Here is a 27,035-nt window from a genome sequence, read left to right on the forward strand (position 1 = left end):
CGAGATGTATACCGGCTACACAACGAGTAAGGACCGCCGCTGCCTCATTGCCCTAGCAGACGAAAGCGCGTCAGGTCGTCACGAAGAAATTTATCTAAGTAGCCGCAAATTGGAAGGCGATAGGGGGTCTCGTTGTGAATGAAGGTTGCTTTCGCCGTGGGTGGGCTCGCGCGGTGCTACGGACTACAATCAGGGGACAGAGTGACGTCACAGCTTATCGGGGGCGGGTGGCGATCGGCGACGGTGGCCGGGACACTTGCAAACTAAGTCTAGCGGCGGCGAGATGCGGGTGTGGGTGGTGTGGTTGGTTCTGTGGTGCGCGACGGCGGGCCAGGCGGCGCGGCTGCTGGCGGTGCTGCCCACCAATACGAGGAGTCACTACGCGATGTACGGGAAGCTGATCGAGGCGCTGGCTGCTAGGCAGCATCACCTCACCGTCATCACACATTTTCCAATGGTACGTACGATTAACTTACTTTAAAGTTTGTAGGAAAAAAAGTTTAGGTGGTGGAAGCTTTCAAGTTTTATAATATCATTATTAATGAAAAATATTTAATAATTAAGATTTTAAATTATAAATAAATTCAATAAAAATTAGAACTTCTCATGACTATTAAGAATTGATAAAAATACAGTTTTAAATATTTCCGCCCAGAAAATTAAAATAAAATAATTATCAACAAAAATATCAAACCATAGTCGTCTTGAACAGGGTTAGACGAACGACGAATTGAAGTTTCTTTATCAGTCCGAGCTTTCGCTACTTGTTCGCTACCGATTTAATTGTTAAATGAAAAATATCACTAATAAAATGTCATTTTCTTCTACTAAAATAATAAATAAATAAATAGCCGTGAATTCAGTTATGTTAGTGTTACCAAAGTTTCGTGGAATTTTAAGGGTTATATCACGTAACAACCATGTAACAACATTTTGAAAACCTATATGATTGTCAAGAGCGAGTCAACGTCAAGAACAAAAACCTAAACGCTATAAAAGTTTTGTGTTGTTACGGATTTCACAGTGCATGCCCTTTGTATGTGTTTTTTTTAAAGTCTACACCCACGTTTCCATATTACAATGTTAAAAAAATTTGGACGACTGTACTACTTGGGTAGGTAATGATAAGTTTTGCTACAGCCGTTAAGTGACTCATTTATGTAATCGTAAGTTTCGGTGGTCAGTTATTATCAGTTGCAAGTCGTGGATGTTATGAGTATGTAACTACATTACATTAACGTTGATTTTTTAGCCCCCTGAAAGTATTTCATAAATAACTTTTAAACGTATGGTCATAGATGTACATCGTAGTAGGAGAGCGATTGGGCGGGCGAAGCGAAACTATGTAGAGGACAGTGGTGGGGCTCCAATGCATACGCGGGTGATGCAGACCCTTTTGGCTTAATGTATGGAAATAATCACGTGACTTCATAATATCTGTCACTCCGATACACTTTATCTTTCGTTTGACGTGTGGCGATCCGATGTACGATTGTTATTTTGGCTAGGCCTAGGCCCCCAGAGCAGCATCCAATGTGATGGCCGTCTAAGTACTGTATGACGGTGTAGGATAGGTTGAGAGTTGAGAGCTTTTGGTTTATGTGGAATTTATGGGACCAATAATCTGTATCCGGCCACGGCAGAATATCGTGCAATGAATTAAGTACAGTGGAACCTGGATAATTGCAATCTTAAGGGACCGCCCATTTTTTGTCAATTAACCAGGTTTTTCATTTAAGCAGGTCGCGTCAATTAACGAGGTTCAAAAAATCGTTGTGTCAATTATAGAGGTTTTCATTAATAGAGGTTGCGTTCTGACAAATTTCTTTTATGGAGGTGCAAATAACCATTTAAAGTAGATTTACACGCTTACTTTCTGGGTTTCTGGTCTATATATTGCTTCTGTCTATACTTGCACTTTTACACTACATTAATTACCACTTTATTTTCTTATCATTTGGGTTTAAAAAATTCCCTTGAATTGTAAAAGAAAGTTTTATTGGAATGTAAAAAGCATACCTACTTTGTTTTTTATTGATCAAAACTATTTCACCTACTACAGGCTGTGATAGATACCCAATAAATAAATTGAATTCTGGATGGAGATATAAATAAAATGATCATTGCTATTAAAATATTGTTTCTGCTATCTACAACTACATTATTTCAATTACAGAGGTAATAAGTAAGACTCGTTTCAATAATAGAGGTAAAAACAAGAGCAAAAATAACGGATTTTTTTAGCACAGTGTCAATTATAGAGGTCTTAAGTTGCGATGTGGTCAATTATAGAGGCAAAATTACGAAAAGCACTAAAATCTAAATTGCAATTATAGAGGTTCCAAAATTTCAATTATAGAGGCCTTTTGGTCTCAAGGGACCGGGACCGGACTTTTGGTTGCAATTATTGAGGTTTTCCATTTATCCAGGTGCCAATTAACCAGGTTTCACTGTAGTTCATCGTGCAATTTCGACTTAATTCACAGGTTATTTTGAGGACATTGATAAGGAACAAAAATTGCATAACAATTTCTGTGCGCATGTAAAGAAACGCGCAGAAGTTATCTAGTACACACATGGAGTAGTGTTTTTTGAGAAAAACGGCTGGATTCTCTATATGCTAATAAGTACTACTCTTTGGGCTGTATACATATTGTTAAAATTTACCTTTGCAGTTATATGCAGAATTGGATACAGTTTAAACTCTATTAGACGTTTGGATATTTTTAAACGAAATAAATATTTCTTATTCTTTATAGCGACACTCAAGGGACCGGACGTTTTTTGACGCTATAGTTTTAGTAACGTCATTCCATATAACAACCAAGTTATATCGAGTGACGTTATACGGAGTTTACACTGTACAATGATCTCAGTTTTAATTTTGTCTCTCAAAATAAATAAAAAGAAGTAGAGACCATGAAAATGCAATGTGTTGCAATTTGTAAATATACCTCGCCTAATATTGGGGAAGGATTGCGTATGCTCACTCGCAATGCATCTCACTTGCATCAATATATCAGTACGGGCGAGATGCAATCCTATTGAATTTACTTTGACACTAGCGACGACCGTATAAACTCATGGTAAAAGGGTCACCCCAGCATCTTCACCTTTATAATGTACCTTATACCACAGAATAAATAATAGTACTTGGTACTTATACATACTATACTTATTTTATCGCGATTAGGTTTAACTACACTAATAATTATACCTACCTGTGCATAATAAATGCATAAATAACATAAGATTTCCCCACTCTCTTAAGACTTAGGTTCAAATTCTAATAGCATAAACTCGGCATAGATTATTTGGAAATGAAATAATGGCCTCTGGGTCTGGTATTTTGTAGGACAGGGACATTTTTTTGAACTTTTGGTCTTTGTTAGAATTTAAGGTATTTGTTAGAATTTGTGTCCTTAGTAATTCTGATTTGTTGAACCTTTTTCTAATGACGGTAAAGTTTTTGTTCGTATGATATCTTTTGTTATTTATGCATTTTTTCTTGAACAGGTAATTAGTGGTCGGGTTTAACAAAATACAACAATGTCTTTTATCGATAGATAAGCTCTCACTGGAATCCAGAATTTTAACAACATTCTACTATACAATCGCCGACCTTGAAACAACATAGAGTTAACTCACGAAAAGTCTGCAGCGATTTTGATAGCCCTATGATATTTGATATGACTTTTCTTGGTCTGACTCTATGTACTTTTAGGTAGGTATTAAATGTGACGGTATATGTGCGGCAAACACAGTTTTAAATTTTGATTTATGTGACATGCATTTATTGAGTAGTAAAATAAATCTAAACACTGATGTAGCAACTTATCTATACCTACATCTAATATACTATACTCTTTGACCTACATCTACAATGTAGAACCGTGTCCACCGCGTAAAGGGGCCCATAGATTACCAGTTCGCCGGACGATATCAGCCTGAACTGTCACCTTTTGCGTTTAACTGAGAGGCCGATATTGTCCGTCCGGCGGACTGGTAATCAGTGGGCCCCGTAAGCACTCATATTATCAGTCATTAAAAGTCTCAAGTAGTATTGATATGATACTGACTAGAGGTCGATCCAATCATTTCGTTTATGGACTCGGCAACAATTAAGTTGACGCGTGTTAAGATTTTATCTTCATCTCAGCACGGGAGCGTTGGCCTGTTACCGAACATCATGGATTCACTGCGTGCAAATTATTATGCCCGCACTACACGTTTGGCGACAAATAACTATATCTCAAGTCACTGTCATTGTCACTCGTGGAGATCCATCGACCTCGTGAATATCAAAAATCATTATTGTGTGTCATAATATCATACTCATTCGTACACTCTATCATTAGACTCTACGATAGAGACCAAATTTGGCAACTGCTCGCAATTTTGCATTTTTTTATCTTTCGCATATCGCAATGTCATAATTGTGTCGCCCGATACAACGCATAATCGCGTGGTCAAGACAGTAGTTAGTATCATAGTAGTTAGGGAGGCGAATAGGGGAATTTTCGGCAATACTCGAGCGTGGCAGTTTAAGATATGAGAGATACCTTAGACCTAATAGAACAACCTTGTAAAGTATTTAGCTCTATATGTAGTGACGCGCGCCTAGGATAGACGATCAGATTAGTAAAAAAAAATGGATAGTCTGAAATATTCGAGCGCGTCAGATTAAGATATTGGGGGTTGATTTTAGTGTTTAAAGACTAAATTTAACTAATCTGACGATAAGTCCTTGACGCCGCCGAGTTATAGGGTCGCGAACTTGTAAAAAAAAAACGTTAATCCGGCATTCTCGAGCGCGATTTTTATTTTATTTTGAAGAATATAATCTAAAACTTACTAAAAATACAAAATCTGCCGGTTTCCGCATGACCGGAAGTGTGGAGGAGCCATTTCGTCTTCCTAAGAACGCGTTGCGGCATATAAGTCGCGAACGATACATTTTACAAAAAAAAGTTTAAATAAACAAAAAAGGTAATTTTATTTTACACAAAAAAGGTCTCTTTACATTTTTGTCCAAAGTTAAAACTTTTTGACTTGAAGCATCATAAAAACTCAAACTCCCGGTTTTTTGAGTATATCTCGAAAACTGAGGGTGTTAAAAAAATTGATATGAAATAACGATGATTAAATTATGTGACTTTTATTATATCTCAAATTTTTTTTTCTAAAGCTTCTCGACAATTTTCGTGGACTCGGATAAAGTTACGCGTATCTGTATACAAAAGTATTATTAACATGTACAGTTTCATGTATGTATATTATTCAATAGCCTATACAATTATAATCCAATTTTTATATCATTTCATTTTTTATACAATAAATAATACACTTCGTACTACATTTCATCTACATTTACGTTGGTTGTATCTATCGCTTTATTGTCATTCTTAAATTCCCCGTTTTATCAAGGAGAAAGAAAGGAAAAAAAAGAAACAAAAAAACCTTTTTCGGTCAGATTAAGAGAACCCACCAACATTTTTGTCAGATTAAAAAAATATGCTTTCAGGATACCGAGATAAACCTCCCCTATGAAAATCTGACGCGCTCGAGTATTACAAAAAAACTTTTTTTTTGCATTTTCAAAAATTCATCGTAACTTATCGTCACGCCGAAATCGTCAGTTTTTTTAAAGGAAGCTTCCTTGGGGCCTACTTAACACCCCTTCCGAAAATCTGACGCGCTCGAGTCAATTTTTTTTTTTACATTTTTGACTACTTTATATGCCTACCCCCACCACGCAAACCGGCAGATTAGTATACCGTTGTTATCAGAGGCACTCGGGGCATACGTAGTATGAATATCTGACGCGCTCGAGAATGCCCAAGTAACTGTTTTTTTTAACATTTTTGAAAAACCGTACACGCCAAACCCACCGCTAAAATGGTTTTTGCCATACGAGCTTTTCTTTTCGAAATTATTTTATCTTTCGATTTTGATAGGTCTCGACGGCGCCGTTGAATTACGCCATTTAGCTACCTCGCCTCCCTAACTATAGGATATATATCATAGGCGTAATATTCGCATTCGGCGTTTTTCGCGGACAAGTGTAAAGCGGGTAGGATATCAAGATATCAATAATTCAATATCAACGAAAACACCGAATAAATAATAGTAAAACCAAACGGGTGAACGAACTAAATCACGGCCACCACGGGTTGGTCAATGGCAAGGACACGCGGTCGTTGGTCGCTTATTTATAGCTTTATTTTAAAACTCGTCTCATTAGAAATACATACATAATATAAACATTCATTCAGATACATCTTAATAGCGACGATATCGGCCAAATGGTTCCGTTTGGCAAAAAAACAAGTCGCGACGATACCTAACTTGTCACGTAACGAGCTTGAAATCAGATGACCAATTGACCAAGACTCAGGAGATGTTAATATTACAAATTGGGTTAGGCCGACATACCGGCTTAGCTGACGCTGACACATACCTATGCATATATGTAGAGAGAAATAGGTGATACTTATAATATCACAAAGAAACAGTCACTGGGAATTTTGCAAGTCTTTCATTATGTTGGTACGAATAGCCGTGGTCGAACAAAAAGAGTGGTACTGATTTGCAATCCTGAAAGAGTCAGTCCGCCGGACAATATCGGCCGGTTAGTTGTTCGGAACTGTCAATTTTTTGTTCTAACTGACAGGCCAATATCGTCCGGCGGCCTGTTAGTCAGTGGTCAACTGGTTAGCTTTAATTATTGCGTGGTCAGCACAAGTATCCTTCCTGGCTTCCGGGCGTCAGACCTAATATATTGAAGTTCAAAAACATTTACACCTCTATTGAACCGTAAGAAAACAAGTTTTTAAAGTTCACTGACAGCTAATTAGATGTTAGATTTTTTGCAAAAACAAGCCCTAGAGATCTGTAAGTACGCCGGCTGAAGCGAGTACCTACAAGCTGCCCTCTCACCTCTCGTGTCTGCGGCAGTGCGGCGCTTATCGCGCACGCGCGGGGCCCGTCTAAACACTCGCTCATTCAACTATGTGCCCTATATCCTCATTCAGTGTAAACTCCATATCGCTGGCCCAATATATACAGGGTTCTATGTTACATTTTCAACATAGTTGAAATTCGACTTAATGTCACTATGACAATGTTCAAATTTCAGTTCGATAAAAGTGAAACATAGTACCCTGTAATATTTATTGGGCTAGTGATATGGATATAACGTTTTCACTCCCTATAACATCGAAATTTTTGGCTCCAGTTGGTTTACTTTCATATTAATTTCTCTTTAACGTCAAAAAGTGTCCGGTCCCTTTGAGTGTCGCTATATAAAGTTTAACTGTATGTGCATATACCTGTTTCATTTTAATGCTAAGCATTTTAAGGGTTGGAGGATTTTTTCACGAGTGAAACTGTACCTTAACTTAAGCTATGATCTCTTGAAAACATCTAAAAAAGAACTCGAGAACATTTACCGCCGAAGACTCTCCTTTCAAAAACACGTTTCTGAAAACTATTTGCTTACACCTATCTATTCTCTTTTATTGTTACCTTACATCTAGAGTTAAACCAAGAGAAGTCTGCAGCGATTTTGATAACCCACGCAGTGCTACTGTTATTTACACGACATAATTTCATAGAAGATTGACGTTTAAAATAACACTTGCACTGCGTGGGCTATCAAAATCGCTGCAGACTTTTCTTGGTCTAACTCTGTTCTTTTTTATTGTTACAGAAAAATCCACCACCAAACGTTGAAACGATCAGCCTAGCCGGAACCATACCTGAAATCGCCAACAACCTTACCAAAGAGCACCACACGTTAAAACCAGAGTTCATAGGCAACTTGGAGCAGATAATACAAGAGTGCGTCAGGACGTGTGAAATCGTCTCCAAGTTACCAGCTGTCAAAGCTCTGCTTAATTCCACCGTCACCTTTGATATGGTGATAGTTGAGATATTCGGAAGCGAATGTTTCCTGCCGTTTGGTAGGAAGTTCCAAGCTCCGGTAGTGGGGTTTCTATCCAGTGTCCCCCTACCGTGGGTGAACGACCAACTAGGGAATCCGGAGGCGACTTCTTATATCCCAGCCTATATGATGGGCTACGGACAACACATGACGCTCTGGGAAAGATTTATGAACACGCTATCTGTGTATTGGGCTAAAATATTGTACAAATACCAGTCGCAAATTCCTTCTCAGGTAAATCTTTTAATTATTTTTATTTAAGAATATTATTGTCATTGAATTTGATCACAAAAGATCACAGTTGATAACCACATTTTTTTCTTTTATACTGAACTATTGCAAATTGAGGGGGGATTTAAATCTTCGCGAGACAGAGGTGTAGCCGGTGTAGCTTTTTTTGACGTTCATAAGCATTGTAATATGCCTACATGAATTTTAAACTATTTTTTATCTTTTAAAGAATTTTTTTTAAGCGTACTTATGTTTCAGGTTATAGCAGACCGGCTTTTCGGCCCTGGACCAAAACTAGAAGCCTTAGCTCAAAACTATAGTCTGGTGCTGTCGAACAGTCATTTCAGTATAAATGAGGTGCGGCCGCTGGTGCCGGGCCTAGTTGAAGTGGGAGGGCTGCATCTGGACGACTCGCAGCAATTGCCCAAGGTAAAACTTTCATCAATCTTGTAGTAAACAATCAATAAGTCCCTTACGGAAGTGTTTATCATGTCATGCCTTTAAGTCAAGCATTTCAGTAGGTCGCAGGTATCTCATGCTCCTTGCCCGAATACAATTTAGCGCTAAAATTGAGAATATTGAGATTATTTAATAACTAAGCCAGGTGAATATTTGCTTAAATATCGACTTTAGTATGGAACCAATTGAATATGGAATTTTGATATAAAAGCTGTATAGTCAGCAGCAGAAGTTGCTAAGCGGGCGAGGTGGTCAAAATGATCTTGACGTGACCTTATTGTTAAGAGAATACGAGCGTGTCAAGGTAATTTTGAACACCGTAGCAACTTCTGCTGCTGACTGTACAATATATCACAGCGACCCAAATATTCGGAGCTAAGTGTATTGATCAACTCCGTGCATCTTAAGACTTCTTTACAAACGTAAATATGTAATTACTTGAGTAGGATGTATAATCGATTTTATTCCATTCGAGTTATTGAGTCAGACAAATAAATAAGGATAAGTTGATTAAGATTTTCCAGTTAATTAATGCATTAAGGTTTACGGAAAATATTGTTAACGTCCATACGTCAAACCTTGCCAGGCAAAATTAAATTTTATTTTGTCGACACAAAGTTCAAATTAGAATGGAACAGGAGCCCTTTTTATAGGTCTCTGGGCGGTAGAGGTTAAAAGGAGTAAAATACTAAGAGCACGATTACGTTATCTCGTATAGCTGCAGGCGGAATTCATCGTGATTTCATATCGCGCGAGTCACTAGGTCACCTCGGTTTCTCGCGATGCAACCAATAAATCAACGTGCAATCTATTGTATTGTTGTTGTTGACATTGTAGGGCTGTTGTAACTTGTAGTGTAGACCTGAATGACATAATGAAGCTTATCGTTGATCATTTGGTCTGTGAATAGGTTGTGGTCATACGTTAAATTTAGACCAGGTGTCCGAAACCGGATTTTTAGCAGAAATCAAAATCGGAGGATCGGCAGTTTTTTGACCGAAACTGAGCCTTCGGCGGAAACATGATTTTTATGCCGGAACCTGCCGAAACTGAAACCGAAGGTATACCAATCGTCAGTTGGGAGATTCGCTGTTAGTACTTCTTATTCCTCGCGTTATCCCGCTCCACGGCTTATGGGAGCCTGTTAGTACAATGTCGATAAATGATAATATTGAATTTAAGAGATTACATTTTTTGACATATAACCCTAAATAACTGTATTACACCCATGCCAAATACTACGTCAAGTGTAGCGCTCCTATGGCTCCTATGGCAGGCATTGTCACTGATAAGAGTGATAAGTCGGTGCAAACTTAGCCTGGTCCGAGTGTATGCACGTGTATTAAATTACATTAATGTTTATATACATTTTGCCTTCGCACTAATAAAGGATAAGCAATAACAACATTGTAAACATACAATAGCAACAACAATTTCAATTGACAATGATTACAAACAGGAATGTTATAATTGCATTGATGCTAGAGTAATCTACTCGTATTATATAACAAAAGTGACCGAAGTATGACATTATCATTAAAGAGCAGGAAATAATGTGAGAACTATAATAGTTAATAAGTGCCTCTTGATAATTATCGGATTAACCTATTTCAATTTTGATGCACTTCTCTCAAATACTAATAGATTTTAATGAGAGAATCTTAACGGAAAATTCCAGTTAAATACATTTGAAGTAAAAGAAATCAGGACAGCGGAGACTCACCATTCACACTTTACAAACATTATTTGCAAATGTTTAAAAAAAGAACTTAACTAAAATATTTTCAGCGAATAAGGAATATTTATCAGGCACGAGTATCTAAGTCATTATTATTGAGGGTTAATACTTCGGATCTTTGGCACTTTATGGAACTTAAATACATAGCTCCGATTGAATCGTTCGTTATGAGTTCTATCTCTGTACGGCTTCCTAACAATAGTACTAGAATGGTAAAATGTTATTCAACTACCTATTCTTTATTTTTACAAGCTTTTATTTAGTTTCACCTAACCGTTGTCTGTAATCAAATCTTGCAAGTTAAAGGAGAATGGGCAATTTGTCCCATGGATGTATACTATTGAGACATATCTCGTTTGAAAGGGCTTACACATAGCATTAATTTATTGTATGACACCAACTTTGGATAACGTGCAGGGACTGAGCTATTTAAAAAAAAGGGTGACGCATACAAACCGGATTTTTACAGTATTCTTGTACAGTAGCTAGTTGTTAGGTATTTTATATGAAAGTCCATGAGAAATAGTACACTTCTGTATACCAATACCTACGTTTAAGTACGTAAAGGGCATGAATTAATTGATAAAACATATGCTTGAATTAAGAAAAACTGTAATTAAGTACTTAAGCTTGCTTGTATACACAAGCCATATATAAGAATTAAAAGGCATTTTTATAAGGTATTTTTAGAAAAGTAGACTTATGCTTAAATGCTTGCAGGGGCGGAGATAAAACTAGTTTATTAATTAATTAGTTGTTTTAAATGCCGCTTTGATTGTTCTACCTGACACTAGATGGAGCTTTTGTGGCAGAATGAGCATTTTTACTATTGTTATTCATAAATGATACATATCTTATTTGGAAGGTGTTTACTTTAGCATTAATTTCTTATATGACACCATAGGCCGAAAGTAACCAGGGAAGATACTATTAATTATTTTGATCATGCACTGCGGCGTAAGTTGGAACTAAAAAATGTCACTCATCTAGGGCTCCTTTTCTAACTATTTACATCACTTCGCATGCCTGAAATATAAAGTTATTGCATTTAGGAAATAATTAATGATATTATTCTTATATTTTCGTATATAATCAAGTTGCACTAAACAACTTAAGTATGTATTTTCAAATCCTCTCTAGTACTGACATCTTGCGTGCAATAGAAGAACCAAATAAGCGGCAAATGCTGGATCCACATAGCCGCATTTAAACGCTCAAAAATATCACTGAGACATAAGAATTCATGACATCACAAGTTTGTTTAAACCTGAACGTTGACAATAAAACGAGAGGTCACCATGAACATCGTAAGTTTCATATATTTGTCTCATTTTGTTGCTCTTACATATTCGAGTGATAAAGCAAGATAAACGAGACATAAGTTTCGAAGTTTGCGGTGGGGATATAACCCTGGAGGTCAGGATAGGCTATAGTTAGAACCTAAAGTCGCAGTTTTGTCCCAACTTTGCAGTTGGCGTGCAGTCGGTGTGCAGTTTCCATACAGATGGTAGTCGGTTTGCAGTAGGTACTTGCAGTCCGCCTATATCGGCCCTATGAGAGAGATACCGTCGCGAGTCGAAGGCGTTTCTTTCGTTTGCCTTAACGGATTCACTGCCACCCTCTTTTTCTGGACATTCACCAGGTTCACCAGGTGCCGCACTTTGCTGTCACTATATATTATGAACGCGTCTGGGCGTCAAAGGTACAGGGTGAAAGCCACGGTGACGCATATATGCGTCGGTGGCAGTGAATGCGTTAAAAAGCACGATAAAAAGGTAGCTGTATGACATAAATAATATAAGTCGGTATATATAATGTATATTATCAAATAAAACCTTTCAAAACTTTAAGTATAAATGTATTTATTTCATGCAAACTAAGAAATATTTCACGACATACATTTTCTTGACGCATATTAGCAGGACGAGTCAACCATACAAGCATTGGGAATAAGTGTGAATAAGTACATCAAGATTTGGGAATGGCTAGTGCGCAAAGCTCGGATCATTTGCGAAAGGTTCGCTAAGGGCGTCCTAGTCGGTGCCATCGTATGTAGATAAAATCCGTCGCATTCAAACATTCCATTTCTGACCGCAGCTGCACTACTGCTCCGACACTACTGCAGCGACCCGAACACATTGGTGTTATTGTCAATTTCCATAGTAAAATGTATGACGTTACCGACTGCACGTAGTATGGTGATTTTAACGCACTTCTGACCGCAGCTGCACTACTGCTCCGACACGTCGGTGTAATTGTCAATTTCCATGGTAAAATTAATGACGAGACCGACTGCACGAAGCATGCGTATTATATTGCACGCTGCAGTGCAACGATCGTAGACCGCACGTCAAATCTGTCAAGGAACTGAAATGTCTTTGGTCACAGATATTAGTAGTTCCAAGCAAAGAGGATATATAACCACTACGTTCTAAGGAGTTTATTACACCCAAGATGTTTGGAAAGAAATAGCATAGTTTATCTCTGTCTATTTGTGTTACGATACTACATAGTTGCTAGAGTCAGACTAAGAAAAATCTGCAGCGGATTTGATAGCCTACGCAGTGCAAGTATTATTTCAAACGTCAAACTTCTATGAAATTATGACGTACAGTCATCACCAATAGTATCCTACACAACGCTCTTATTGCGCTCCAAATAAGAACGTGTCACATATTTTTGCGGTCCTAGTTGTGTAAGATACTATTGCTGATGACTGTACCTATACACAACACACACAACATTAACACTGCGAGGGCTATCAAAATCGCTGCAGATTTTTCGTGGCTTAACTCTTATGTTATTTTAAACGTCAACCTTCTATGAAATTATAACGTATTACGTACGTACCTTCACTGCGTGGGCTATCAAATCCGCTGCAGACTTGTCTCGGTCCTACTCTACTACGCAACCATAGTAGATTACATTTTTGTATCGGCTACTATGGTCGCACACTGTGCGGTTAAAGAGGAATTTCCTTCCGTGCGCGGATGCTGCGGCTATGGAATGAGCTCCCTATCGAGGTTTTCCCGAGGGTCTAAAGAGTATGGGGTTCTTTAAAAAAAAAGGGTACCTACAAGTTTCTTAAAGGGTCGGCAACGCTAATATAAATACCTCTGGAGTTGCAGGCCATAAGCAAGGTGACTTACAATCAGGCGGGCCGTATACTTGTTTGCCATCGACCGAAAAAATCTTTCAGTCATACTCGTATGAGGATCAATTTCTGAATATTCAGGTGGAATTACTGCAATGTTCTGTCGCCAGAGTGCAGTACTAGCGCCTATAGTAAACCAAAAAGTACCGTAAACATACTGTGCCTTAAACTGCTTTTTGATAAGTTTTCACAGACAATAAAATACTCAGAGTAATAGCAACCGACTCTTCTCTTTCCGCACAGACTCTACATATAATGTTTATTCTGCCATGGAGTGCTCCAGAACCATAATGCAATAAAATCAATGAAGCTAGCGTACCTAGTGATATAGATATTTTTAAACTAGTCTAGAATTTGCCCTCTATCCAGTACGATCCACTATCTCGAACCACCAGTGTGTTGAATCGCACGCTGAAGTTCACTGTGATCCACCATTTGGCTCGGTGGATCCTGTGATCCATCCATCTCTTAATATGCTCCACCAGTGGATCGAACAGAATTCAGGGAGTTTGGTAAAATTCACCACTGATTTCAGCGGAACTTGTCATATATAATAATTTAGATATATGGTAGTATAGGCTCCACTGGAACCTTACCTTACCTTATACTTTTTTGTTCTATAATATAAGTGTGTAAACGCACACCATGCCGAAAATACGCTACCAAAGAGGCGAAACAAGACAAACGGTTTTCAATGGCATATTAGGCTCAGAAAATATGTATGAATATCGCCATTAGTTATTATATCTAAATTAGATTCCATTGAAGCCTATACTAAATATATAAATTATATGACAGGTTCCGCTGAAATCAGTGGTGGATCTTACCAAATTAACTCCCTGAATTCCGTTCGATCCACTGGTGGAGCATAATTATTGAGAGATGCAAGTACTTATCACAGGACCCACCGAGCCAAATGGTTGATTACAGTGAACTTCAGCGTGCTATTCAATCACACAATACAATACACGAATCTGCCATAAAAATAATCTGCCGTAAACAGAATCTGGCGTTACCAAAATCGGTCCTTAACCGAATAAAGGGATTCCTATCGAACGGGCGGAGTCGACGCGCGTTTCACATTTAAACTGCCGTAAACCGGTCGAGTCTTCGCGGACGCGGACGGCTCCGGACGAACTCCATCGCGTCTGCCATACATGATTACTATTGTATAGGCACATTGAAGATGAGCTCCGCCGCGACCCGACCACTACTGTCGGTGGGAATCGTATATTAACCCTTTACCGGGCCCCTAAGAACTAGCGTGTCTTCATACCGTATTGTAAACCTTTAATAGAAATCAGATTTCTCGTCCCTTAAATGAGCTATGCTCAAACTACGGTCCACCCACCAACCAGGCGGTCTAGCATGAGTTGCTTTCTCGCGCGCGAGTCTATACCTGAAGTCGCATTAGATGTATGTTTTTAAAAAACACATGCATTTTACTTTCCTCGTATTCGGAATGAAAAGTAGAGTGTTTAACTCGAACTACCTATTTGGCGCTTTCATGTTCGAGCGCCAAACTACCTCGGCAGGAATGAGCATCGTTCATCCCTTGGTTAACAATCTACTATAGTTACAGTGGTCTGGTTAAGATTATAGATTATAGGTATAATGTATATAGGTTAAGTAACTTTTATTATATTGTGTTTTCTGTGTTCCCTGTTATGGCAATAAATACAACTTCTATATATCTAAAGATCTTCATGAACGATCGTGTGTAACACATTATGTCCTTAATTGCATAATGCACCGACTGTACTATAAATATTCTGTGGTTAAATAAAATATTATTTGTAAATAATTTCTGCTTAATATATTTATGTTCACTTGCTTGTTCCCAAATCATCTGGAAGTAAAATATGTCGATATTAGAATCTTCTCCTAATGAAGTTTTGTAGTGCGGTATAATCCAAGATTTCACAGGTCCACCCGCCATCCAGACGTCAGAATGGCGGGTGGACCTTTTTTGTTAAATATCTCGTTTCCGGGAGAAGTACACTGAATTATATTAAAAGTACACTAAAGTACACCGAAGGTACAATATGTTTATAAATATTTCGTTCAAATTCGCTGAGGTGTCACCAGATACCTCGGGTGAAGTGCCGCAACGTTGCCGGACTTAGTTCGAAATGTCGGGCGACATTGCGCGACTTGCATTATAATGTCGCCCGACAAATGTCGGTTATGTCCGGCAACGACGCGGCATTTCACCCGACGTGTTGCTGGTGACAGATGTCCTGCTGGGGCTACTGTCCCGTCTACTGCTGGCTTAGCACTAGGCCAATTCGAACATGCACCTGACGTCAAACCGACAAGAATAATATTGGAATCGATAACAGTTAGCTCAACTTAGCTGTAAATTCACGCGTCTATTTCGATAGGACTTGTCCGCACAACTGATATGATTCCAATATTATTATACTATCGGTATACTCGTAATGTCAGGTGCACGGTCAAATTGGCCTGACTGTCTCACTCGCACACCAAAGCAGCGTGGCGTGAGGATCCGCTCAGACAGCCTGCAAACGCGCATACGAATTTAGTTAGGTACTTACATGCAATAATATCTTACACAACGAAGGCCGCAAAAATATCTGACACGATTTTATTTGTAGAATCATAAGAAAGTGTCACATATTTTTGCGGCCCTCGAAGAGAAACATACTATGTATTAAACATACAGATGACTATACATAGCGTAAAGGCATTCGCTTATTGCCAGTAGTTACGGTGCGGTTGCACGGAACGGGTGAGCGGGTTAACAAAAAATAGTATGACATGGATTTTTCCTACAAAATGGCACCCCCTTGCGTGCGTCTGCTCCGTGCACCCACGCTTCGTCCATGCTTAAATAATCATCCAAGAGGACTTGGATTATAGTAGGTAAGTACTGGATTAGGTCCTACGGTAGGAACCGTTAGTAATCACAGAAAAGTTTCAAAGTATCAGTAGATATATAAATACTGTTGACTGTCAACAGTATTTAATACAATAATTACACTAAAACAATTCATGTACATTAAGAATACAGAACCTATGAATAAAATGTACAGTCAACTGTAAAAATATGGAACATTCTTGAGATGATTTGTGCACCTATATTTTTACAAATGACTGTGAAGGTACCTACCTAAAATAAGTACCTAACTACCTAAGCATGTATCAATGAAATATAATTGAAAAGCTACAATTGAAAAAATATTATATTACTACAAGTAGTACGATCTATGCACCTAATAGTTTTGATGTTCAAACCATTGGTTCTGTATTCTATGCACATTGTCATTTATTTTTCAACCTTACATATCTACCAACTCAACATAAGTAACTCAACATAACACATTAAGTATTATTTGCTTTTTTTCTTGAACTATGCTTGATTTTTCTTGTTTCGATGCATCCTTGTTTTAGTGTCGTATAGTCTCTGAAATTATAATTAACAATTAATATCTTGTTTACCGACACGTTAGAAAAGTTGGTTTCTTTTTTTAAGATTGATAGTTTTATTTACCATTTTTTATTTAAATAATTACCGTTTGGTAATTATTTAAATATGTGGGGTAGCTAAGAGTAGCTAGGTAGAATTTGTCTCCAATGGGGACGACTAAGGGCGGTGGGAAAGGTGCGGGTGCCGACCCCGCCGCCCTTAGTCGTCCCTCCCCGTCGCCCCGTACCGCGCAGGCGAGACCTCTTTTAAGCGGTCGGTCTACCTATAGACATTTTTTTACTATCTATCTACATACCCAGTTACTTAGTGACTTTACCAACAGGTATTTCTTATGAATGACGCAGCAATTTGCAAGACTCGTTCCTGTCTGGTCAAACAGTGACGTCACTAAACAGTTTTGCCTTTCGGGTACATTTGATCAAGATTTAGAGAATTCCATCAATTTAATTTTGTATCAAGCAGTATTGTCTGCGAACGATGCTATTAAGCTTAGAAATAAATTAAAAGTTAAAATATTCCTGTCTTGGGTAGTACTTGAACCCACAACTATGTTCGTTGGGTGGGATGTGGAGGTGGGCTGGTTCAATTTTTCATGGAACCTGAAGCTGAACTGACACAAATGTTTCTTAAAAACGTGTATGCCTATAAGATTTGAGGAGTTCCCTCAGTTGAGATTAGGTAGCTTATAAAGAAAAGAAACGGTCGAATTTATATAACCACTTCATATAGAATTCGGTAAAAAATTAATATCTTCATAGCACCGTCCTTTTACAAGTACTAAGAATGGATAGCTATTACTTACAACTTGCGTATTGCGTACTTACTTTTGGTTTTAGATTGGATAACCTCGTTGCCATTCCGGGCGGAAAGGGATTTCACCGCATGAAAAAGAGACACATACTGAATTATTGTTCTAGCAAAATTGGAACTATAGTATTTTTTTTAGTTTATATTAAAAACGAAGGGCACGGTGACAGTTTACACTGTATACGCTCTTATCCATACAATTTATAACCTTAAAATGCCAAATCTCGCAAAATTGTAACTGAGAAGACATATCATCTTCTGAGTACTCTTCCTGTTTGAATGATACTTTATATAATACATTACGCAGTGTCATTTGTGATTTGACTTTTTGAGTTAGGTTAGGTAAAGATTCATTCAATAATGGTCAGGCCATCCATCAGCCGCTCATCAGAACTCGTCCTTGACAAAAATATTCCTACAAACATCTTACTTGCTAAAGACTTACAGAAATAAACATATCGCCAAACGTGAAATTCATGTCATTGAAGAGTTCCATTTTGATCTACATCAACTGTCCCACTTCATTAAGTGTTACTTTTTAGATAAAATGCTTGAGGAGTTAATGAAAATTCAAAAGTAACTACTTAAATGTAACCTACAAGATTTGAGGAGTTCTCTCGATTCCTTGTGGAATCCATCATCAGAACTGGTCTTTGGCGCAAATGTTACTATAAACATCTTACTTGCAAAGACTTACAGGAATAGATTTGAGGAGTTCCCTCGATTCCTTGTGGAATCCGTCATCAGAAGTGGTCATTGACACAAATGTTACTTTAAATATCTTACTTGCTAAAGACTTATAGGAGAAGACATATCGCCAAACGTGAAATTCATGTCATTGAAGAGTTCCATTTTGATCTACATCAACTATCCCACTTCATAAAGTGTTACTTTTTTAGATATAATTGCTTGCGGTGTTAATGAAAATTCAAAAGTAACTACTTATATGTATATGTAACCTATAATATTTGAGGAAATCTCTCGATTCCTTGTGGAATCCATCATCAGAACTGGTCCTTGGTCTTGGATCTTGGCTTGGTTGGGCTTGGCTTGGCTTGGTTGATGTTACTATAAACATCTTACTCGCTAAAGACTTACAGAAACAGATTTAAGGAGTTCCCTCGATTCCTTGTGGAATCCAACACCAGAAATAGTTCTTAGCGCAAATGTTACTATAAACATCTTACGTGCTAAAGACTTACAGAAATAGATTTGAGGAGTCCCCTCGATTCCTTGTGGAATCTATCATCAGAAATAGTTCTTGGCGCAAATGTTACTATAAACATCTTACTTGCTAAAGACTTACAGAAATAGATTTGAGGAGTCCCCTCGATTCCTTGTGGAATCCATCACCAGAAGTGGTCTTGACACAAATGTTACTATAAACAGCTTACTTGCTAAAGACTCACAGAAATAGATTTGAGGAGTCCCCTCGATTCCTTGTGGAATCTATCATCAGAAATGGTTCTTGGCGTAAATGTTACTATAAACATCTTACTTGCTAAAGACTTACAGAAATAGATTTGAGGAGTCCCCTCGATTCCTTGTGGAATCTATCATCAGAAATAGTTCTTGGCGCAAATGTTACTATAAACATCTTACTTGCTAAAGACTTACAGAAATAGATTCGAGGAGTCCCCTCGATTCCTTGTGGAATCCAACACCAGAAATGGTTCTTAGCGCAAATGTTACTATAAACATCTTACGTGCTAAAGACTTACAGAAATAGATTTCAGGAGTTCCCTCGATTCCTTGTGGAATCTATCATCAGAAATGGTTCCTGGCGAAAATGATACTATAAACATCTTACTTGCTAAAGACTTACAGAAATAGATTTGAGGAGTCCCCTCGATTCCTTGTGGAATCTATCATCAGAAATAGTTCTTGGCGCAAATGTTACTATAAACATCTTACTTGCTAAAGACTTACAGAAATAGATTTGAGGAGTCCCCTCGATTCCTTGTGGAATCTATCATCAGAAATGGTTCTTGGCGCAAATGTTACTATAAACATCTTACCTGCTAAAGACTTACAGAAATAGATTTCAGGAGTTCCCTCGATTCCTTGTGGAATCCATCATCAGAAGTGGTCTTGACGCAAATGTTACTATAAACAGCTTACTTGCTAAAGAATCACAGCAATAGATTTGAGGAGTCCACTCGATTCCTTGTGGAATCTATCATCAGAAATGGTTCTTGGCGCAAATGTTACTATAAACATCTTATTTGCTAAAGACTTACAGAAATAGATTTGAGGAGTCCCCTCGATTCCTTGTGGAATCCATCACCAGAAGTGGTCTTGACACAAATGTTACTATAAACAGCTTACTTGCTAAAGAATCACAGCAATAGATTTGAGGAGTCCACTCGATTCCTTGTGGAAACTATCATCAGAAATGGTTCTTGGCGCAAATGTTACTATAAACATCTTATTTGCTAAAGACTTACAGAAATAGATTTGAGGAGTCCCCTCGATTCCTTGTGGAATCCATCACCAGAAGTGGTCTTGACACAAATGTTACTATAAACAGCTTACTTGCTAAAGACTCACAGAAATAGATTTGAGGAGTCCCCTCGATTCCTTGTGGAATCTATCATCAGAAATGGTTCTTGGCGTAAATGTTACTATAAACATCTTACTTGCTAAAGACTTACAGAAATAGATTTGATGAGTCCCCTCGATTCCTTGTGGAATCCATCATCAGAAGTGGTCTTGACGCAAATGTTACTATAAACAGCTTACTTGCTAAAGACTCACAGAAATAGATTTGAGGAGTCCCCTCGATTCCTTGTGGAATCTATCATCAGAAATGGTTCTTGGCGTAAATGTTACTATAAACATCTTAATTGCTAAAGACTTACAGAAATAGATTTGAGGAGTCCCCTCGATTCCTTGTGGAATCCAACACCAGAAATGGTTCTTAGCGCAAATGTTACTATAAACATCTTACGTGCTAAAGACTTACAGAAATAGACTTGAGGAGTTCCTTCGATTCCTTGTGGAATCTATCATCAGAAATGGTTCCTGGCGAAAATGATACTATAAACATCTTACTTGCTAAAGACTTACAGAAATAGATTTGAGGAGTCCCCTCGGTTCCTTGTGGAATCCATCATCATAAATGGTCCTTGGTGCAAATGTTACTATAAACATCTTACTTGCTAAAGACTTACAGGAATAGGCAAATAAACAAACATGAAAAATCGTCCTTAAAACCTTGTATCTATATTACTATGTGTACCTATGTTTTTAAGATTTGAGGAGTTCCCTTGTGGAATCCATCATCAGAACTGGACCTTGATTCATTTGTTCCAAAAGTGCCTTACTTGCGTAACAACAGTTGGGTCGTGTAATAAATCTTTCAACTCTAACTTTTTTACAATAGTGCTCGAGTTGTTGATGAAACCCCAATCCTACTATATTATATCCTATAATAAAGTCTAAATAATGAGCTGAACTCCACCTACTCCATCTTAATGCCGCCAGCTTGGACCTTCAGTAGCCTCGGTGTCCGACGTCCAACTAAAAAATGCAGAAAGTGCGCTTTGGATTGGACACGTCAATTGCCGCTTAACACACCGAGACATCTGGTTCACTGCATATATGTATTTGGTGCTGATATAATACCTGCAACATCACCCGAGTACATTAAGTAAAATAGCAATAGCGGTGGCTGCAATTGCAAGGCCGTTACTAGAATGTGTTAATAGATACTGACAAGCCCTGGGCGACACCCATGGGTGCAGCCAACGGGTCTGACCTGACTTGGCCCCCATACCCTACCGTGGCTATACAAGCCTATCGCTGCACGGCACTTCTTGCCGCGTAAGTCGCATGTGTGAATTTGTTGAGCCTCTGGATTTGATACCAGAGCACCAGCCTGATGACGCCTGTGCCTTTTATGTCTCAAGTTTTCCAGATACACTTCGTCGAGCTTCTTCGCTCCCACGTATCGGTCTCTACGCCTTTCGGGTCTCATTGCAGCACGTTCCTCCCAGCCGTACCCAGCGGCACCGATGCCAAAACATCATAGATGTCGCGCTTGCAGGAGTCCCTAAATCTTAACATCGGGTGCTCCATGGGTCTTATTGCGTGTGCTATCACAAATCACAACCAATCTAACAACATCTATACGTATTACCCTGTACATCTATACGTTTAGCCGTTTATTTACTTACCCAGTGAAAGATCATCAAAGAGGTACTCGCTGAAATATGTACATCGGGTTTAAAATATATCAATGGAATGTCTTTCATTGCACAAAATTCTAGCGCATTTAAAATACGCTATTTTGTAAAGACCTTGTTCATTATTTTAAATTGCACGTTTTGAAAATTATTGACAATTATTTGACAATGGTACTTTGAGCGTCATCTTGACATTACTTTAGAAAGTCCATAGACATTATTGGTCAACTATCTATATTTTTTTAAATGATGGAGTAAGACTGTCGAGATTACCGCAATTTAGAAATGCTTTACGTCAATTTGAATTTTGACTTGTTGCGACATCTAGCGGTGAGTAGAAAAATTACGGCTTAATTAACTACCATTAATTAACTCATTAAATGGATTTATTTCGATTCCTGCAAGCGTATGACCGCAGCTATGTTATACGAAAAATAGCTTATAAAAATACTTTTCACATGATATATATGGCATGTGTATACACTCTTATTCCGCTGTACAGCAAGTAATTTTTAGTATGACGATTTTGTAAAACTGTAAACTCAAACCCTTTAAATACTTTATCGTTGGTGTTAATACAAAAACCATAAAGCATTCTTCATATTCTTTCTATTAAAATACGCTACAACTTATTATATCAAGCGTATTATGAAAATTAACTGCTTATGTGCGCAACTTTTTTTTGTATATAGCTCGGTCCCTGCAAGTTGTCTAAGGTTGGTGCCATACAATAAAATGATACTACGATTAAGAGCTTTAAAACGACATATATCTCAACAGTATACATCCATGGGACACTGCCCATACTAAAGTGCCCATTCTCCTTTGTTTAAAAGCTGAAATTTTGCATACATATACTAACTCGGGTGACAATGCAATATTATGGTGTCATCGAGCTGATCTGATGATGGACACCGGAGGTAGCCATAGGAACTCTGTGATAAAACAACGAAACCCAATTGTGTTTGGGGTTTTTAGAATTGTCTCGATGAGTATTTGTTGCCTGTGGAAAGAAAAGTACAGTCAGCTATAAAAGCTTGTACCAAAAATGAAATTTTTGCCAACAACTTATTGATCTTAGGGTTATAAATCGGGAGCCAAGGTAAATAAAATCTCATTCATCCAGATTCTCACCCCAAGCAGAACATTCGTAGCTTGCATATGAAACACTTGCTAATCAAACTTCGTACTTAGTGGTTCGATGCTATAACACTTAACCCAAATTATATAGCAATAGTGAACTATCGACCCGGGACCTTAGACCTAGTAGATAGCGGCACTATTCGCCATTCGCCAAATTACCCATAATCTGCTCCCAAACAAGCAGCGCCCTACTTTCCACTGATAGACATACGGTCTGTGGACGCAGTCTAGTTATAACTAGTGTCTGTTATTGTTTTGATCGAAATAATATTTTGTTGATATTGCCTAATTCTGACCGATGACTTAGGGCTCCGAAACGTGGTCTTTCACTATCGGCCTCATCTCAAAACTCAAAGTCGCTCAACGAGCTATGGAGAGGACTATGCTCGGAGTGTCTCTACGTGATCGAATCAGAAATGAGGAGATCCGTAGACGAACTAAAGTCACCGACATAGCCCACCGGATTAGCAAGCTGAAGTGGCAATGGGCAGGCCACATTGCACGCAGGGTCGAAAAGTGCTCGAGTGGAGACCACGGACTAGCAAGCGCAGCGTAGGACGTCCACCTACAAGATGGACCGACGACCTTGTTAAGGTCGCCGGAAGACGCTGGATGCGGGTCGCTTTCAACCGGCACGTATGGAGGTCCAAGGGGAAGGCCTATGTTCAGCAGTGGACGTCTTATGGCTGAGATGATGTTGTTGATATTGCCTAATTCTAGTAGAGATGATACGATTGTTATCTGTTAAAATATTGGCTAATCTTAACTAGCAGGAAATTATTAGAGCATTAAAGTACTCCACTGAAGTATATGAAAGCCTAAATCACAGATTCACAGGAGATAGGTACCACCGTCATGCGGACGTAACCAATGTTAGACACTTTTTAACCAGAAATACAAAATGCCTTTCTATTGTCTAATGTTAAGCAGTTTAGGTTCTAACAACTTTCAAAGAGCGTCAGTTTTTGTCATATCGGATGGACTAATAAGTTCAGGATTTGGGGTGGAATAGAGAACACGTTCTACGCGCAAATAAAAATAAAAAAATGTTCAAAAGAAGATGTGACATAAAATACTGGTGAAATCGGTAGACCTGAGATAAAGCTATAATGGGCGCGCTATTAGAGTCCTTTGCCCTGCAGTTATATATATATATAGTCCTCCTCATCGTTTTCGATGACGGCGACCCCAGATAAACATCATGGACGCTGTCTAGCGTGAGCCCTTATGTGGCTGACCAGGCCGAACTTGGTCTTAAATACTCTATTACTCTATTTTTTTGCCCAGCAGTTAAGTAGCCAATGATAATTTATATGTATATTTTATTTCTCAGGAACTGAAAGTGCTACTCGACGCGTCGCAAGAGGGCGTCATCTACTGGAGTTTCGGCTCCATGTCGCGCATCGAGACGATCCCCAACCACAAGCTGGCTGAGATCTTCCGCATTATAGGGGAGCTGCCGCAGACAGTATTGGTCAAGATGGACCGACGGATGCTAGCCCGGAACCTGACCGTGCCTGACAACGTGTACACCATGGACTGGATACCGCAGTATAAAACATTATGTAAGTAGTCACATTTCATTCAGAACTTGGAACATTATTAACAGCTAGACCTGCTCATAGGAGTAATAGGGTTTTGAATTTTTGATAAAACAACGCAAACTTATTGTATTCGGGGTTGTTAGTCAGCGATAAAAGCTTGTACAAACTGCAACACTCTTAACTGTCCATCGGCGGACCTTATACCTTTTGTAATAAGGTTTACGAACTGTCAGTTAACAGTGCGGCCGATGGTAGGTACAAAAAAATTATTATTGTATACACAACATACTAAGGAGTTAGAGCAGGCAAGATTTACGACAGTCTTTCCAACTTTTATAAGACAGCGAACTGACCGAATTAAAATGAAAGCTTTTGTGTAACTACCATTAATATGTAGACTTAATCATTTAATTACATCTCTATATAGAAACGAACGCACCAAACTCAATAAAGCTTTCATGCTAACATGAATAAAATTAACCATAATACTATTTTCAGGTCACCCCAACGTCAAGTTGTTTATATCGCACGGGGGACTCCTGGGTACGCAGGAGGCGGTGGCGTGCGCCTCGCCCATGCTCACTGTACCACTGTACGCGGACCAAGCACTCAACGGACGGGCGATGGCTGACAGAGGCGTCGCACGGGTGGTCACTCTCAACAGGGACTTCGATAAAGACCAGTGGCGGGAAGCACTGAAGGATTTGCTTAGCAATCAAAAGTAAGTGGATTCTTATCTTCATATCTATACCTGTATGATCATGTGCTACTGTCAGGCGTGGCTCACCCCATCGATTTGCAACAGGTAGCTCTACAAGTACATTCGTCCCACACCAATTTTGGTGGCTAGCCGTAAGCCGCACGTGGCGCTGTCACCACCTAGCGGTCATATCTGTCCTAATCGTAACAGACGCGTTTTGTTAGAGTGAATCTTCTGTACCTAGTACATACTACCTATTATTTATTCTGTGCTACCGTAGAAGAGTCCAAGCACTCAACAGATAAGCTATGGCAGACAGGCGTTGTGCGAGTGGCCACACCTAGCAGGAACTTTGATATGGACCAGTGGCATGCAGCATTAAAGGATTTGTTTAGTAATGAGAAGTATTAGGTATTTTTAGTCTCTACTGTTTAGGTATCCAACCTTTAAACTACCTACTTAATACTCTCTTCAGTCACCACGCGCACTTTAAAACTGCGGTGCGCACTTTAAATCTATAATGAAAATAAAAACAAAGAAGTAACATCGGTAACGGAGATAAGACAACTCCGAAATGATAAGCATAACATTGTTCCTAAGTCGTGAAAAAGCCGATTTATAAAAGATCTATTCAATGGTATTCAACTCGTATCTGGGTCCAGTCTCATACCAATGCCGATTGTACTTTGACTCATGACTGTATTTTGCTCTTACGACCGTATACGTAGGTACCTAAACTACCAGAACTTTCTTCGGAGCAAAAAACTTTCTCTGTTCATACGAGACAGTCAGACGCTCGATTTATCGATGACGGCACCCCGTCCTCACAAACAAGGACTATCTCTGGCACGCGCACACCGCCACACGCGGCAAAACACCCGTATCGCCTAACTAATATTTATTGCCAATAAAAACGCCCTGCTATCTGTTTACAGCTAACTTTTAGATAACCTAAGACACAAGCTATGTAACTGAACTTTAATATATAATATTTGTTGCAGGTACAAAGAGAATGCCTTAAAGCTGAGGGATATCTTTTTAGATAGGCCGCTATCGCCACTCGATACTGGAGTATATTGGATAGAATACGTCCTAAGACATAAAGGTGCGGGACACTTGAGGTCTCCCGTGTTAGACTTGCATCCAGCTCAGCACATGCTGCTAGATGTAATCGCCCTTAGCGTAGCTTTAACTATACTATTAACTTTCATTCTATATATTCTATTTCGATACCTTTGTACTAGATGTATCAAATGGTGGCCTAAAGAGAAGCTAGTGTTCGAAAAAAGGCTGTTCAGAAGAAACAGTTTTTTGCTCTGTTTGCTTTGGAAATACAAAGCGAAAGTTAACTAGTTAATTCAAATTGAATTTAATGTAATTTAGATATAAGTGTAAATAATAACGCGTAAGATATTTATGATGATAATAGAAAATTACTTTATGAATCTTGTTTTCTTTTCCCTTATAAAACATCTCATTAGTGACCTTCGCTATTGTTGTATGCTGAACTTGACGGTTGTGGATAGTCAAACCAAAAAAATGAAATAGTTTTAACCTGAAAATAATTTATGTTGGAGTAAGAGCCAAAAAAGGGACTAAGTTTGATATTTCGAAAAACCTATTGGAGTATAGTGATTAAGCCCACAACCTTTTATTAACTATAGGGGGCAGCATAG

At 38.6% G+C, this 27,035-nt stretch overlaps 2 protein-coding genes and 1 long non-coding RNA gene across 3 annotated transcripts in view; 1 reads left to right on the forward strand and 2 right to left on the reverse strand.

Annotated features, from left to right (window-relative positions):
* On the forward strand, positions 1 to 26,790 carry LOC134673135 (UDP-glucosyltransferase 2-like). Its single transcript, XM_063531076.1, has 6 exons — positions 1 to 457; positions 7,712 to 8,179; positions 8,435 to 8,605; positions 24,449 to 24,680; positions 25,158 to 25,380; positions 26,361 to 26,790. Exons 1-6 carry the CDS (start codon positions 284 to 286, stop codon positions 26,710 to 26,712), a joined length of 1,620 nt encoding a protein of 539 aa, XP_063387146.1. The 5' UTR covers positions 1 to 283; the 3' UTR covers positions 26,713 to 26,790.
* Positions 1 to 27,035, reverse strand: part of LOC134673192 (uncharacterized) — a 150,871-nt gene that overhangs the window by 45,888 nt on the left and 77,948 nt on the right. The gene's annotated exons all lie outside the window — the stretch shown is intronic.
* The window catches only part of LOC134673162 (N-alpha-acetyltransferase 40), a 43,278-nt gene that overhangs the window by 13,301 nt on the left and 2,942 nt on the right, over positions 1 to 27,035 (reverse strand). The gene's annotated exons all lie outside the window — the stretch shown is intronic.

Source organism: Cydia fagiglandana, chromosome 18 (genome assembly GCF_963556715.1).
Source record: "Cydia fagiglandana chromosome 18, ilCydFagi1.1, whole genome shotgun sequence".
NCBI classification, from domain to species: Eukaryota; Metazoa; Arthropoda; class Insecta; order Lepidoptera; family Tortricidae; genus Cydia; species Cydia fagiglandana.